The sequence below is a fragment of the Anser brachyrhynchus genome (genome assembly GCF_964034855.1).
Source record: "Anser brachyrhynchus genome assembly, chromosome: 13".
Lineage (NCBI taxonomy): Eukaryota > Metazoa > Chordata > Aves > Anseriformes > Anatidae > Anser > Anser brachyrhynchus.
The window spans coordinates 10613468-10627573 of record NC_137708.1 but is presented as its reverse complement, the minus strand read 5'-3'; the positions used below and the strand labels follow the sequence as shown (position 1 = coordinate 10627573).

The window sequence follows — 14106 nt, the reverse complement described above, 5'->3', positions numbered from 1 at the left end:
ACTGATCCAGAAGGCAGAAAAAAACCATCTCTTTATTTGCAATTCTGGGTATCCACCATCACTATGACTTCTCAAATCTCAAAATGGGGCCAGAAGCTATTTGCAACAGAAAATAGCGTAAGGTATTGCTGAAAGTCCTGATGATGAACGCTGGAAACGTTGATATGGGCTGTCATGGTGTTTTTTTCTGTGAGTTTTGCAGTGAGGCCAGGAAAAAGGCTTGTAAAACCTATTCGCAGCGCTGATGCAGTCTACAAGCTGCACGACAAAAAGGCCAAGCCACATCTGGCAGCGAAGAAGCGCTATTTATCCCTCAGCAACTGGGGCCCTCCTGGCAGCGCATCTCCGCCCGCCCCGCCAGGCAGCGGCGGGGACCAGGCCCGGCGCCGGGGGCCATTTTCTCGGCGCCCCCCGAGGCCGCGCTCCCATCATGGCGGCCGGGGTCCGCCCGCCAATCAGGCGGCCGCGGCGCCCCTTCCCCCCTCCATCCCGCCCGGCCACGTGGGGCAGGGCCGTCGGCCCGCTCCGGATGCTGCCGCGGCCGCTCTGACCAATCGGCGAACGGGCGGGCGGGCGGCGACCAATCGCACGCGCTCCTCCCGCCGTTCGCCCCGCCCCCTGGGGGAGCACGCGCGCGCACCGCCCTCCTCCCCCCTCAGCCGTTGTTTATGCGTGCGGCGGGGGGCGCCAAGCCACGCCCATCGCACCCTTCACGCCATTGGTGTGCCGGCCTCCCCCTGCTCCCGCACCACCAATGGAAATCGCGCTAGGGCGGGGCCGGGTGGGCGGGGAGTCTATAAAAGGCCCGCGCGGCTGGCGGGAAGGGGTAAGATGGCGGAGTAGCCGCGGCCGGCGTGGCTTGCGCTCCGTGTGCCGCGTCCCCGGGCAGCAGGCGGGTGGATCCCCGCGCCGTAGCGGGCCGCGGTGCGAGGCGGAGCGGGGCGCAGGAGGAGGAGGGGAGGGAGGTGGAGGAGAAGGAGAAGGGCAGCGTCCCCGCAGCCGCCGCCGCCGCCATGCCCAACATCAAGATCTTCAGCGGGAGCTCGCACCAGGACCTGTCGCAGAAGATCGCCGACCGCCTGGGCCTGGAGCTGGGCAAGGTGGTCACCAAGAAGTTCAGCAACCAGGAGACATGGTGAGGCGGGGGTGGGGGCGGACTACACCTCCCGGCGGCCCGCGCGGGCGACGCCGCGTTGGGGCCTCGTACAGCCGCCGCGCGGGGGCTGCTGGGAGTTGTAGTGCGGGGCGAGCGGTGGGTGGCGGGGCCCCGCGGGCAGGGCAGGCCCGGCCCGGGGGGGCCGAGCACGGGCGGCCCCCGCCGCCTCCTGCCCCAAGCCGCCGGGCCGGGGCCTCCAGAGCACCGCAGCCCCCGGGGCTGGGCTTCGAGGGGGGCTCCGGTGGGCGTCCCTGAGCTGCGGCCCCCTCCGGCGGTGCCTTCCCCGGCCTGGGGGTGCCCCTTCCGTGCGTGGTTTGGGGTCGGTGTCCTGAGGCACGGCCCCGCCGGGCTCCGGGGCGTTTGGTGTCGCCCGGCTCCCCAGAGGGCATCAGGGCCTGCAGGGCACCGGTGCGGGATGCGGGAAGGATCCGCAGCCAGCATCAGCACATGACAGGCCATGCGCGTGGCCCTGCCCGAGCTGGGGAACCGAACGTCTCGCTTCATCTCTGCCTCTTGCTACCAAAATCCCACCTGAAATTAGAAGGGAGAGGCAAAAAAGAGCGCCAAGCTCTTAAATCTTTGTGTGGAAAAGTACAATTAGCATGTAACCACTACACGCAGTATAACACAAGCAGCCCTCAGTGCTTGCTCTAATGCTCTCCTTCCCTTTGCAGCCAATATATTTTTTTTCCAGGACAATCTGTAGAGACACGAGGCAGAATGTTGCGTTTCCGTTGCGCGGGTATTGATTGTAACCGCAAACTTTAAAGGCAGTGCAAAGAGTTGTAAAAAGAGTCTGTTTATGGTTTACAGCAGGTGCAGTTGCACCTCTCATTGCTTTTTATTAACTGCCCATAGCCATTCCAGGTGACCAGCCAGCAGGTTTTTGTGTAATCAGCTAATGTGGCTTCTAAAGATCTGGTAGATATCGTACTTAACTTAAAAAACTCATGGCAACATATCGCCTGAAAAAAGAGTATTTTATCAGAATGGTTCAGTGATAATTTTGAACGCTAAATGTCTTTAACTAGCTCTGATGTTAGGTGCTCTGAGTACAGTGGGAGCTGACTTGTGTGCTAGCTGTTAATTCAGGCACTTGCCCAGGGGGAAGTTCTGCTGGCAGAAATTCTGCATGAGAGACTGGTGCATGCTGCAAGTCAGTGCAATAAAAATGGCAAAATTACTTTGAATCAGCAGTGTGCTGGTGGAAATGGAGCAGCAAGACCCTAAATGCCCTGTGGTCAAAAAACCATGTTGAAGAAGGGGAGATGAGAGAATAAAATAAAACTAAAGATCTACCCTAAGGTGCTGTAAAATTGAAGCCATGAGGAGTGTGTTGGGCAATCATCTGCCCACTTGCTCATAGTCTGATGTGGCAGCGAGCTGCAGGATGGGTCAGCATCTCCAGCACAAGAAGAAACTGTGCAAGGACTTTGTCTTCCCTAGAGTGCCTCCTGGTTCCTTCCAGATCCGTGCTAGGCTTCTCTGAACTCCGGTGTCGCAGTGCTTGGTGGTTAATCTGTTCCTACAAAAGGCCTTATACAGCATTTCTCTGTAGGAAGCCTCAGACCTGAGACTGCCGCTTGCTTTCCAACTCTGCCTTTGGCGCAGGTGTCTCGATACAGGCGCTGGAGCTGGCAGTTTGCTGCTGGCAAACAGGACCTTTGGCTTGGATTCAGTCCCTTCATCAGCTGGGATTAGTGTGCATTACATCCAGGAGGAAATTAACCCCAAAAGCCTTTCCAAAATGAAAAGCTTGAGGGCTTCTCTGTTCAAGCCAGTGAATAGCTGTTATGACTCTAAATCTAATAATCTGCTGCAGCATAGCTGCTGTTAGAAGCTTGGCTCGGCTTTCTCTGCTGACTGGCCGTCATCCCCGCTTCCTTTATGCGCTGCTGCTTTTAACAGAGCTGGTTGTACTTCGGTGATTCGGAGGGACAAGGACTGTTTGAGGGTGTTTACATGCTCAGCTTGTGCTGAGCTTGAAAGTACAGGCTGAGCGCTTTTAGCCTTATTGAACCATTAAATTTGAGCAGTGAGTGATGTGGAATAGCCACTGAGCAAATAAGCAACAGCATTCATGCTGGACACCCTTGATGATAGTGCATTGTCACCCACAGGCCCTCGGGAGTGCAGCCCCTTGGTCGCTCTGCAGACACGTGTAATGGCTGGTTTTAATTTGTATTTGGATTCTTCTTTCCCCGTCTGTCTCCAGCGTGGAAATAGGCGAAAGTGTACGCGGGGAGGACGTCTACATTGTGCAGAGTGGCTGTGGTGAAATCAATGACAATCTGATGGAGCTTCTTATCATGATAAATGCCTGTAAGATTGCCTCAGCCAGCAGAGTCACAGCTGTCATACCCTGCTTCCCTTACGCTCGGCAGGACAAAAAGGACAAGGTAAGGGATTAGATAAAGGTTTCTGCTGGGGAGATGTATGTATACGTTGAAAATCCTGACTGCCTGGCAAGGTTTAAACGAAGTTGAATATGTAGAAGAACAAATAAAAGTTACTTTAGCTTACTTAAACCTAAGGGCTTCGGACTGCAAATTCATCTTTTCATAAAGATGTAGTTCTGCTTGAAGAGATACCAACCTGTAATCACCAGCTGATGAGAAGGTGCAGTGTTAATGAGTACTTCTTTTAGTAACTGCTTGTGAATCATTGCCTAGAGGTGGAAGACTGACATCTTGATGAAGGAGTTGAACTTGTCTTAAATACTGTTTTTTTTTCCCGTACTAGAGCCGAGCTCCGATCTCTGCCAAGCTGGTTGCAAACATGCTGTCTGTGGCAGGTGCAGATCACATAATCACCATGGACCTGCATGCATCTCAGATTCAGGTAGGAGCCGAAGTCAGGGAAGTACTTACCTGCGCCCATCTGAGCCTGCTTGCTGCCTCGCAGGCTTTCTAGTGATCTGCGTTTTTTAGCTGCAACAGCAATCAGGACCTGGGAACACAGGACTGGAAGGGACTTGTAGGGTCGGTTAGGGTACGGGGAGGTGAGCAACAGGTTCATCTGTAAATAAAATTATAGCTGTTCCTAATCAGACTAGGCATAATGAGCCCTGTGTAAATGAATGTTGGGTAGGTAAATGATCCGTGCAGCTTTGTTGCCATACAGTGACACCGCGTACTCTTTCTTAACTGGTCCTTTGAAGGATTTGAGATGGAGGAGGGTTTATCCAGAGTGTTCTTGAACAGTGGTTCATGAGCATTGCTTTCTCATGCTTAGTTGTCAGGGAGACATGCAGTGAGCGGCAGTACTGCTGCCCTGAGCTCAGTGACCCTCCAGGTGAGCTGACCCAGCTGCTTGTGAGGGGTTCAGTTGACCAGGACAGTGACCCGATGGTTTGCTGCTGGTGAGGTGGGCAGCTCTGCTTGTACCCGTTCACTTCCACGTTTCCTCTTATGTTGGTTTTAGTCCTCTTCCCGGCTGCCAGTGGGCTGCTAGTTATTCATGGGTTTTGCTGGGTTAGTGAACCAAGTAGTGCCATTGGGCAGCTGAAACCTTGACCAGGTCTTGCTCTGACACAGCAAGAGATAACCTCAAGCTGAGGAAGGATGGCAAGCTGCTGAATTGCTAGTCTTGTCTTTCTACCTTGACTGAGCTCTCTTGAGACCAGGAAACCAAAATCATTGCAGCTGGGATGGATGTGGCAAAGGGGAGGATACCTGATACCTGTTGTGTTGCCACAAATGTTTTGAATCCAGAGAGGTCAGATGTCAGCTGCCTGGTGAAGTAGGTGGGCTTGCTGTCATTTTAAGAGTTGAAAATGCAGCCCTTCATACTTCAGTATAAATCATTCTGGTCTAATTTGCCCAGAAATGCTTTGTCTCAGATGGAAATAACTATGAGAGTACAGCTGAGATTTTTTGAAAGATCATGAAATAGAGGAGCGGAGCACAGGGTGGTATTTCTCTTCCCTCAGAGGCTTGGAGCTGTGATGTGTGCCACAGGGTTCACCATCAACAGTGGTGAGGTTCAGGTAAATAACTGATTTTGTGTAGATCAGTGTCCAGCTGGGTTGCTGCACCCCGAAGGAATGACGGTAGGAAGGATCTGCTAGCCCTACACCTTGCATGTAAGGCCTGTTTTGCTAGGCACTCCTCCCCACTCCTGCCCATTGCTCCCTGTCCAGGATTAACTTACAGGCTTTTAGTGACCTTTGAGGTTTACCTGGAGGAGTCTGCTGGGCCAGTGCAGAGTTGTGTAACCAGCTGCAGTAGTTTAAAAACAGATGTTACTCAAGGTTTTTTCATAGGTTTACTGTAGATACAAATGGTGTAGGTAATAAGCTTTAGAGATTGACTTTGTAAACAGGCAGCTAGCTGCTCTGGAAACAAGTGTGTGTTGGTTTTCTATACCACTTAGGGTAGAACTAGTTCCATGTTGTAAAAGTGTCAGATGTAAAGGGCTAGGCATGCTGCTAAACTGGCTCCAGGCTTACGTTACTCTACCGTGTATCCCAAAGGCTCCTGCTATTCCACAAAGGAAGTAGAAAGGGAAGCTGGAAGTGCTGTGGGAAGGCGGTGGCTGCGTCTGATTATATAGAAGTCGTCTTCCGACTGTTTTTGAGATGTGACCTTCAGCTGCATCTGTTCCTGTCGTCTTTCTTGCAGGGTTTTTTTGATATCCCTGTTGATAACTTGTACGCTGAGCCTGCTGTGCTGAAATGGATCAAAGAGAACATCGCAGAGTGGAAGAACTGCACCATCGTTTCACCGGATGCTGGTGGAGCCAAGAGGTAAGCTGTCAGAGCAAGCTGCGATGGTTCTGTATCTACTGCAATTCCTGAGGGCGCTTGGCACTAGCTGCGGCCTTGTTCTCAAGGCACGTGCTTCCCCTCTGCCAGTCTGCCACAGCTAGGGAAAAGAGGTCAAATACTCTTCCTGGGGAATGTTTAGAAGGTTTCTTGGGTTATGTGGAGAACTGAATAGCTTCTAGACTCACATGTGCATAGGTAGGAATTGGTCAATGACAACATCCCTTGGACTGAAACTATCTTTAGTAGAAGGGGAATTGTGCAAGTTAAAGGGAGGGAATCATGTAGCTCATATGCCTATGCGAAGATGAGGTTACCCCTGCTGGTTAATGATGCCTTTTGATCTAGGCTGTTCTCTGCAGTGTTAAGCTTAGCCTACTGAGGCATTTTCGTGCTTTATTGCTCTTAATTTGAATTGCTTGCTGTGACTTCAGCCTGCTGCTACTCTTCCTCTTCCTGAGAGCAAAGATAATAGATGGTTACTTTCTTAAGAGCAGCAGCGTATGTTACAGCACACTTCTGCTTTGATAGTCTGGTAATCTACCATCTGCATGCAGATGAACACACCATTTTGTGGGCAATTTGGAGTGCTCTCAGGTGCTTATTAGGAGAAACTGGCCTGATTCTTGATGCTTCTGTGTACTGGCTCCATGTGAGCAGACAGCAAAGGGAAGCAGATCTGTCCTTTAATCCAGGGTACTGTTACACCAAAATGGTGGTGCGCTGACCTGATTCACATACTGTGGACTGATTTAAGTTACCTGTCACAGCCAAGCAATACTACTGCTGTAGAGCAGCGCATGCCTTCCTGTAGCTTTGTTGTGGTCCGTGTGTTAGACACGACCTCTTGTCTATGCAACTCCTTGTTGCATAATGCAGTATGTGGAATGCCAAATCAGCCAGCTATAATCGGACTCCTAGACTTCTTCGAAAGCCCCTTAAGCTGAAATGCGTTGATCTTAGGTGGTGTGGTATTTTATGGAGGTGCTGCAGAACTAAATACCTTAGTAAAGAGTTCAGTTTAACTGTCTTGCACAGGACTACCAGGACAATGAGTCTGATCTGCTGAGGATGGGAACCTGCTCATTATAAGTATAGAATCTCTCAGGGGCAGGTGCATTTTGCTCCTTACTGTTAATGCTTATAAACTCTTTACTATTCGTCAGTATCAATATATAAAGTTTGGGTCCCTCCCAGAAGGTTTTTTGTGGTCTCTTCAACAAAAGTAAATGTGTGGTGGTGGACTTGCATTTCTTGGATGTGTACTCCTGCCACTGCCCTTGTGCTAGTGTCTGTATGCATTTGGTCCCACAACAACTGAGTGCTTCTGAGTGCAAGCAGATCGCTGTCATAACACAACTTAAGCCGTTCCAGTGCAGTTTTATAAAGATGACAAGTTCCCAAGCATTCTGGTTGCTTGAGGTTTGCCAAACTTGCTAGTTAAGGTTTGTTTTGAGCTTTAGATGCAAATTAATTTGCAGTGGTCAGGATGAAGACTGTTTTAGTAGTCGCTGTTATCAGGAAAGATTAGATCAAAGATTTCAGTGGAAGTGCTTGAAGAGAAGCTAAGGTGGCAGAGTTGTCTTCTATGAACTGCTTGAGACCAGTTAGCAGATGTGTTGACAGCTTCTTTTATGGCAGTCTTAGTGCTTAATAGTTTTAGAAGAGATTTGACTAAAGCTATTGTGTGGAGTTAAGTGTGGTTTGGGAACTGTTCTCTCTTCAGAGTGACCTCCATTGCAGATCGGTTGAATGTAGACTTCGCCCTCATTCACAAGGAGCGCAAGAAGGCCAATGAGGTGGATCGCATGGTGCTGGTGGGTGACGTGAAGGACAGAGTGGCCATTCTGGTAGATGACATGGCAGACACGTGTGGCACCATCTGCCATGCTGCAGACAAGTGAGTAAGGCTGGCTGATTCTTTCCTAAATCAAAAACCTATTGTTAGTGATCACTGATGAATCGATCAGGTTATTTGCATGTGGAGTTCCACAAGGTAGCGTAGTTTCTTGATTACTGATCTAATTTCATACATAATAAAAAGTCTAGCTTAACTTCTTACTGTATAAATAGCTAGAAGGTCTCCATAAATAGTCTCTGTTTTTTAATTTGAAAACAGCTTATATTGAAGGTATGGCTAGTGGATATCGCTCTTGATGGGTAAGCTTAGTGATGTTTAATTTCTCACACTTGAGTTTAATAGTAGGTCATGTACCATCTCTGACTATATTTGGTGGGATTAAATGCTGTCTCAATCATCAACTTAAGATCATATGTCTGAATTTCTACTAGCAGTAAACTTTTCAAGCTTTGGCATCAGCTGTCTATGCTAGAAAAGCCAGCATATGCAACACCTTGGAGTATTTGCTGCCTTGTGTTGGCAGAAGTCACAGAAGGTGGATTAGTATGATCTAGCCCAAATGTCCCAGAACTGATAACAATGTTTTTTGAATGTATAGTTTGCCTGTGCTGGATTTTGTGGTATTTGTTAAACTGTTTTCTTTCCTCAAATCAATAATGGACTGGAGGGTCTGTCCCCTAAGCATATGGTATTCTCTCCTTTCCTCCTTGCCCTGCACCAATGTCATTTTGATACTGATTAAAAATTTCTCATATTTCTCCCCCCCCCCCCCCATAGGCTTGTGTCAGCTGGAGCCACCAAAGTTTATGCCATCTTAACTCATGGTATCTTTTCTGGGCCGGCAATATCTCGGATCAACAACGCCTGTTTTGAGGCAGTTGTAGTCACAAACACAATACCCCAGGAGGACAAGATGAAGCAGTGCCCTAAAATCCAGGTGAGCGTCTCATTTCTCTTCTGTCACTCTTCGGGGATGCTAGCGCTTGTCTGTCCCCCTGTTGGTGGGGAAGACCTTGTAATACTGTCTAGTGTTCACAGCAGTATTAACAGGCTATAGTTTCAGTGGCAGTGCTGACCACTCCTCGTGTTCTAATTGCTGCACAACAGCAGACCTGGTACACTGATAAAATAAACCTCCTTATCCAGGTAGTCTTAAAAGTTTGTCATTTTTTCCAGTGTTTGTCTTATCTAGTTCAGATCACTGATTGAAGGGAGGACCATCATGTAAGCAAGCAGTTGTCACTCCAAAGCATACGGATACATGCTAATGACACACAGCACTCAAGCAGAAGTAGGTAGGAATTTCTGGAGCTGGTGATGATGCCAACTTCAGTTGTGAAATGATAACCTAGGTGAGACCCTTCACAGTAGGAGGGTGTAAGCCTTATTCCTCACAAAAACTTCAAAAAACTATCCAGAAGGATTTCTGCTCTGTGAGAAGTGTGGTTCTTGCCTTTCCTGATGCCCTTGGAAGATCAGAGAAGCTACTGAATTTATAACAGCAAGTGCAGGGAGGCATAATTTCAAAGGATGTGACTGCTTGAAACATTGTCTTGTACTTCTGAGCCTGGGCGCAATCCTTTAAGCAGATCTCTTTATCCGTATGTCCCTTTTGTGACAAGACCTTTTGTGAAGAAAGTAGGCCTGATCCGGGGAAACTGTCTGATGTCTGGTGGTAATAACTAAGTGGCCTGAAGAGGGAGCGCAGTCAGTCTGTGTATGTGTCCTGCTGGTTTGACTAAGAGCAGGTGACAGCTCCACAGGACATTGTTCAGATATGTGCCAAAGATAAAAGCACTTTGCCATCCATATCAAAGCAAGCAGCTGATTTCTTAATGCTCGTTTTGTATCTTGGGTTTTCTGTTTAGGAAAAGTACTGTGGCATTTTGTTTCTGAAGCTGGGGCTAACTTTCCTGGAAGAAAAATAAAAATGGCTGTGGATCTTGAGCTAGGTACAACTTGAGGATTTTCTGTTACCAGGCAGCTGGGAGGTGCAGCTTTACCTGAGCATTCAGACATTAAGAGGTTTGTCAGAAGCTTAAGGTACTGCTGTAGCATACACACAGTCAAGGACATCCTACGTGTTGACTTCACAGTGCAGATATATAGGGCAAAGGCATTTGGAGAATTTCTGGGAGGTCCTGCTCATCACCGAGTCTGAAAAGCAAATGGAACTGCTAATGCTCAGCCAGTACTGCGCTGTAAGCATAGCAGGCTGCCCAGTACCCGGAGTTCTGGTGAAAAGAAAGCTCAACTGGTTGAATCTGCAGTGAATTTTAAACTGGTTTTGGAAGCAAATTACAAGCTGATTGCAGACTTACTGGGTTACACTTGATCAGCACTAACTTCTGGGTGATACTCCTGCAACTGAACACATCTAAAAGATACCTGATGCTTCCACTTCCCTGCACGCTAACAGTTAACATAGGCAAAATACACCACTGCTAATCGGTATGTAAATAGCTGTAGCCAAAGATTGCAGTGGAGTCGTTTTACAGGCTCTTACTTACACCTCACTCTTATGCTAACATCTCATGTTCAGTGTTGGGAAATACAGAAGCATAGGAGTTGTAAGTCCCCTGCTCTGTCTGCTTTTGCAGTTCTTAAATTTTTTTCTTTACTACTTAGGAGACAAACTATCCAGGAGAAAGAAACTTAAATATCAATTTCACTCAATTCATGTGCTATTACTATGGTGTTCCTTAGTGAGAGACTGCGTTATCGTGAAATGTGTTGGTGCTGGGGTTCAGAGCTAGAGTTCACTGAGTTTACTGAGACTTGATTTTTTTTCCCTCCTGTTAACTGGTTTACCCCACCAGGTGGAGCCAGTCAGCACGGTGACCTGGTATTGAACTGGAGCACAGTAGCTTCACCTCCGATTTAAAAGAAAAAAAAACTTCTAGCAGGGATGATAAAGCCTCATGACTCAAGAGAAGCAATCTGATCTTGCTGTAGACTCCCTGAGCTCCTCTGCAACTTATACAATGAATAAGATAGTTCCAGTGTAAACGGACTAGGGTAAAAGGTTTCTAGGGAGTCTCAGCAAAGAAGTGTAACAATAGACTGTCATCTTGGTGAAGATCAACAGTGAGGTATTTCTTGCAGTAGAATATCGTTGGGGTGATACAGAATAAGTCCCTATCCTGTGTAGAACTAATTTGTCTTCATCTGGCATGCTACAGATTCAGGGTAATGAGTTTGCTTTTGAAGTTCTTCCTGACATACTGGCTACTCTCCCAGGCTTCATGTGTCTTCTCAGTGACCCTGCTATGTCTTTCTTTTCCCCTCCAGGTGATTGACATCTCAATGATCCTCGCGGAGGCCATCAGGAGGACTCATAATGGGGAATCTGTCTCCTACCTATTCAGCCATGTCCCTTTATAACAACAGATGCCAGCTGCTGCTTGTATGGCTTTTTTTTAAACCAAAAGTTGTTCAGCTTGTTGTAAAGTTCAGTAGAAGACTCTGCTTGTTCCAGTGCAGTTCTCCACAGCTCCTCCTGCTTAAGTCAGGCTTACTGGCTCTGACCCCAACACTGGGAGGCTGGGGGGGAAAGCTCATCTCTGTAACACTCCAACTCCACCAGCAACCCTGTGCGTTGGGGCTCGGCAGTAGCATTGACTCAATACTGCAGATCTGTGGAGAGCAGGACTGACACATGGCTAATTGCCACAATTATTTTTGGAGGGGGGGGGGTGGGAGAGGGAGAGGGTTTGTCTGTGAGCAGGGTTAGGTGATCTGTAAGCACACCCTGAATTGTTTGGGAAGTAGATCTCCCTAGGAACATGTTGGTTTGGATCTACAGCAAGAGCCCAAGAGACTGCTTTGACTCTTACCACTCTGCATGTGACAGAAGCCCTTGAAGAGGGACGAGGAAGGCTTGTGTCTTGGCCAAGCTTGACCCTAGGTGAAGCCCTGGGGACACCTGGAAGGTGGTTCTGCTACAGCTTCCTCCTTTGGAAGGAAAGGAGGTCAGTGTAGCTTGCAAACTTGAATTCATCTTAATTGCTGAAGAAATGAGATGTTCTTTAACATGCTACACAGCAAAATGGTGAGAGCTTGGTGTGTGCAGTGCTGTCTTGCTGTGTTACCTTAGTGGTGAAGGTGCGTTCTGGGCAGGTGTTCTCCTCCCTCTTACACTGAGGATGCCTGGTGGTTGTGGGCTTTAGTTTTTAGGGTAGACTAAAACCAGTTCCTCAATTTCACAAGTTCCCGTTAGCCTTGCTTGTGACTAAAGGACTGCTGTCATGTATTTTGTAGCTGCACTTTGATGTGCTGTGCAAATGTACCTTGATCCTTTTTTTACCAGTACACCAGTAAACTCAGCCTCTTCACCCCACAGAAGCCTGGCGTTGCGTCTAGCAAGTGCCTGCTTAGATGCTAGGGTGACCGAATAGGCAACAGCTTTGTGTTCAGCTGTCTTAAGCTCTGATTGCCTGCAGTCCTGCTGTCCCGCAAGTTACTGATGTGCTGGTTGCTTGCCCTGGTCGCTAACTACTTGCCTTGAATGCGTTGCTCTTTGTAAAAGATCCTAAACCTGGGAGAATGGGAGGCTGCAGGACTACGGGGCCTGAAGAAGCCCTCAGGGTGGCTCTGATGCTGCGGAGTGTTTATGGCGGTGGGTTGAAGAGGCTTGTGATACACAGTACTGGGAAAACTGCTGATCTGCAACCAATCTGACAGGCAGCAAAATGCCTGAAAGAGAAATACCAAAACTAGAGCTGGCTGAGGCTCTTGGATGTAAAATAAGTATCATCCAAAACTTGAATGCGTAGTAGCTGTACCAGACAATCTTAAAGTAAACTGTTAAATCTCTCCTGGACTCTTACGGCGTTACAGACCAAGCTGTTTTATGCTGTGGTTTTTATAAAGCACTCCTCTGATTTTTTTTGTGAGACGGGGAAGGGAAAAAGGGAACAGAAGGAACTCGAAATAGCTTGCTAGGGTAACTAGTATGGCATTGAGAGGCTGGGGGCTGGGGTGTCGGTGGGATTAACTGAAAAATGTGGTTAAGATCTAGGGAAGTACTTCTTTAGCTGTGCCTTTTCGTGAAGACTTCTCCCCTCTCCCTTCCTAGATAGCCTGTCCTGTGGCAATGTTAACACTTCTATTACAGTGTAGGGTTTTTCTTTTGTATAAGAATTGGTGTTTGTCTGGAAAGTGTGTGTCTCTTGCTTCTTTGCTTTGCATCCTGCACTGAGCTCTACTGAGAGTCTGATTCCTGCCTCCTCCTTTGGAGCCCCTGCTGCCACACTGCCAATGCCCCGAGAGCCAAGAGCCAGGACATCAGAGCAGCGGTGTGAGGATTTACAGCAGCATTTGTGTTTAAACTTAAGACCTGATGAAGGAATTAAACTTTTATTTAAAAACCACGGCCTATGCCTATGAATGCTTCTAAGAACCCTACTGAGGTGTGCATCTTCTGAGTTGGGTCACTTGTAACCTTGGTCGTGGAGCAATGTGATTTGGAATGAACCTTGGCAGGTCATCTGGTTTAACAGCAGGGCCGGCTGAGGTTCAGCTCTCCTGTGCTCGCGTTGCATGGAATAAAATGCTTAGGACCAAGCTACTTCTGGTGGCTTTTATCTCTGTCTAATCTTACAGACGTAATTGTTTGAGGTGGTAGTGCAGTTTCTCTTGCACTGTTCAATTATATATCTGAGCAGATCTGTTCACACAATGTTCAGGTGGGGGAAAACCTAAATAGTTTAGCAAGCATGAATGAAGAATTGCTTAATGTCTTGCACGAAGCTAATGAGCTGAAGCAGCAGGATTGTTATGAGAAGCACTTGTTTACCTAACCTGTGATCCTTATTGTGTATTGTAGACCCAGAAAGTATAAATGAAGTTAAGAGGATGAGATGTCAGTTCTAGAGAAAGGTCTTTGACCTTACAGCAGTCTTCGTGCCCTAGATTGAACCATTGCTTCAGGAGCCATGGCCTCAGGTAGACTTTTGCTGAAGAGCACTACTGTCATTCCTCTGTTAAAATATTTCAGTACTGGTCATTGAATACCCAAACCGGATTTCTGCCCCCGCTCAGTTGGCAGCGTGGCAGCGGTGGTGTTGGTGTGGGTCTCATCAGGGTGATGTAGCAGATCTGATCTTCCTTAAAGAAAATGAGAACATGAGCTTTACAGATGAAGGTTTAAAACACTCTCAAACTGCTGAACCTATCTGAAGACAGCCTGGCTGACTGGCAGTGACCGTTGTGCTCTTAAAGCACAGGGTGCTATTGTTTTTCACACATGCCTCTAGGAGGATTAGAGCATTCTTCCCCTCCAGGGCAGTCACAAAAGTAGCATCAGGCAGCTGTGGTAAGGGA

The 14106-nt window shown here is 48.1% G+C and overlaps 1 protein-coding gene across 1 annotated transcript; it reads left to right on the top strand.

The window, feature by feature from the left end:
• The first annotated feature begins 819 nt into the window (after positions 1-819).
• PRPS1 (phosphoribosyl pyrophosphate synthetase 1) lies at positions 820-13151 on the top strand. The gene is made up of 7 exons (XM_080554649.1): positions 820-1135; positions 3372-3555; positions 3899-3997; positions 5779-5903; positions 7648-7821; positions 8560-8719; positions 11074-13151. The coding sequence occupies exons 1-7, from the start codon at positions 1014-1016 to the stop codon at positions 11164-11166; spliced, it is 957 nt and encodes a 318-aa protein (XP_080410775.1). The 5' UTR covers positions 820-1013; the 3' UTR covers positions 11167-13151.
• Positions 13152-14106: the final 955 nt, after the last annotated feature.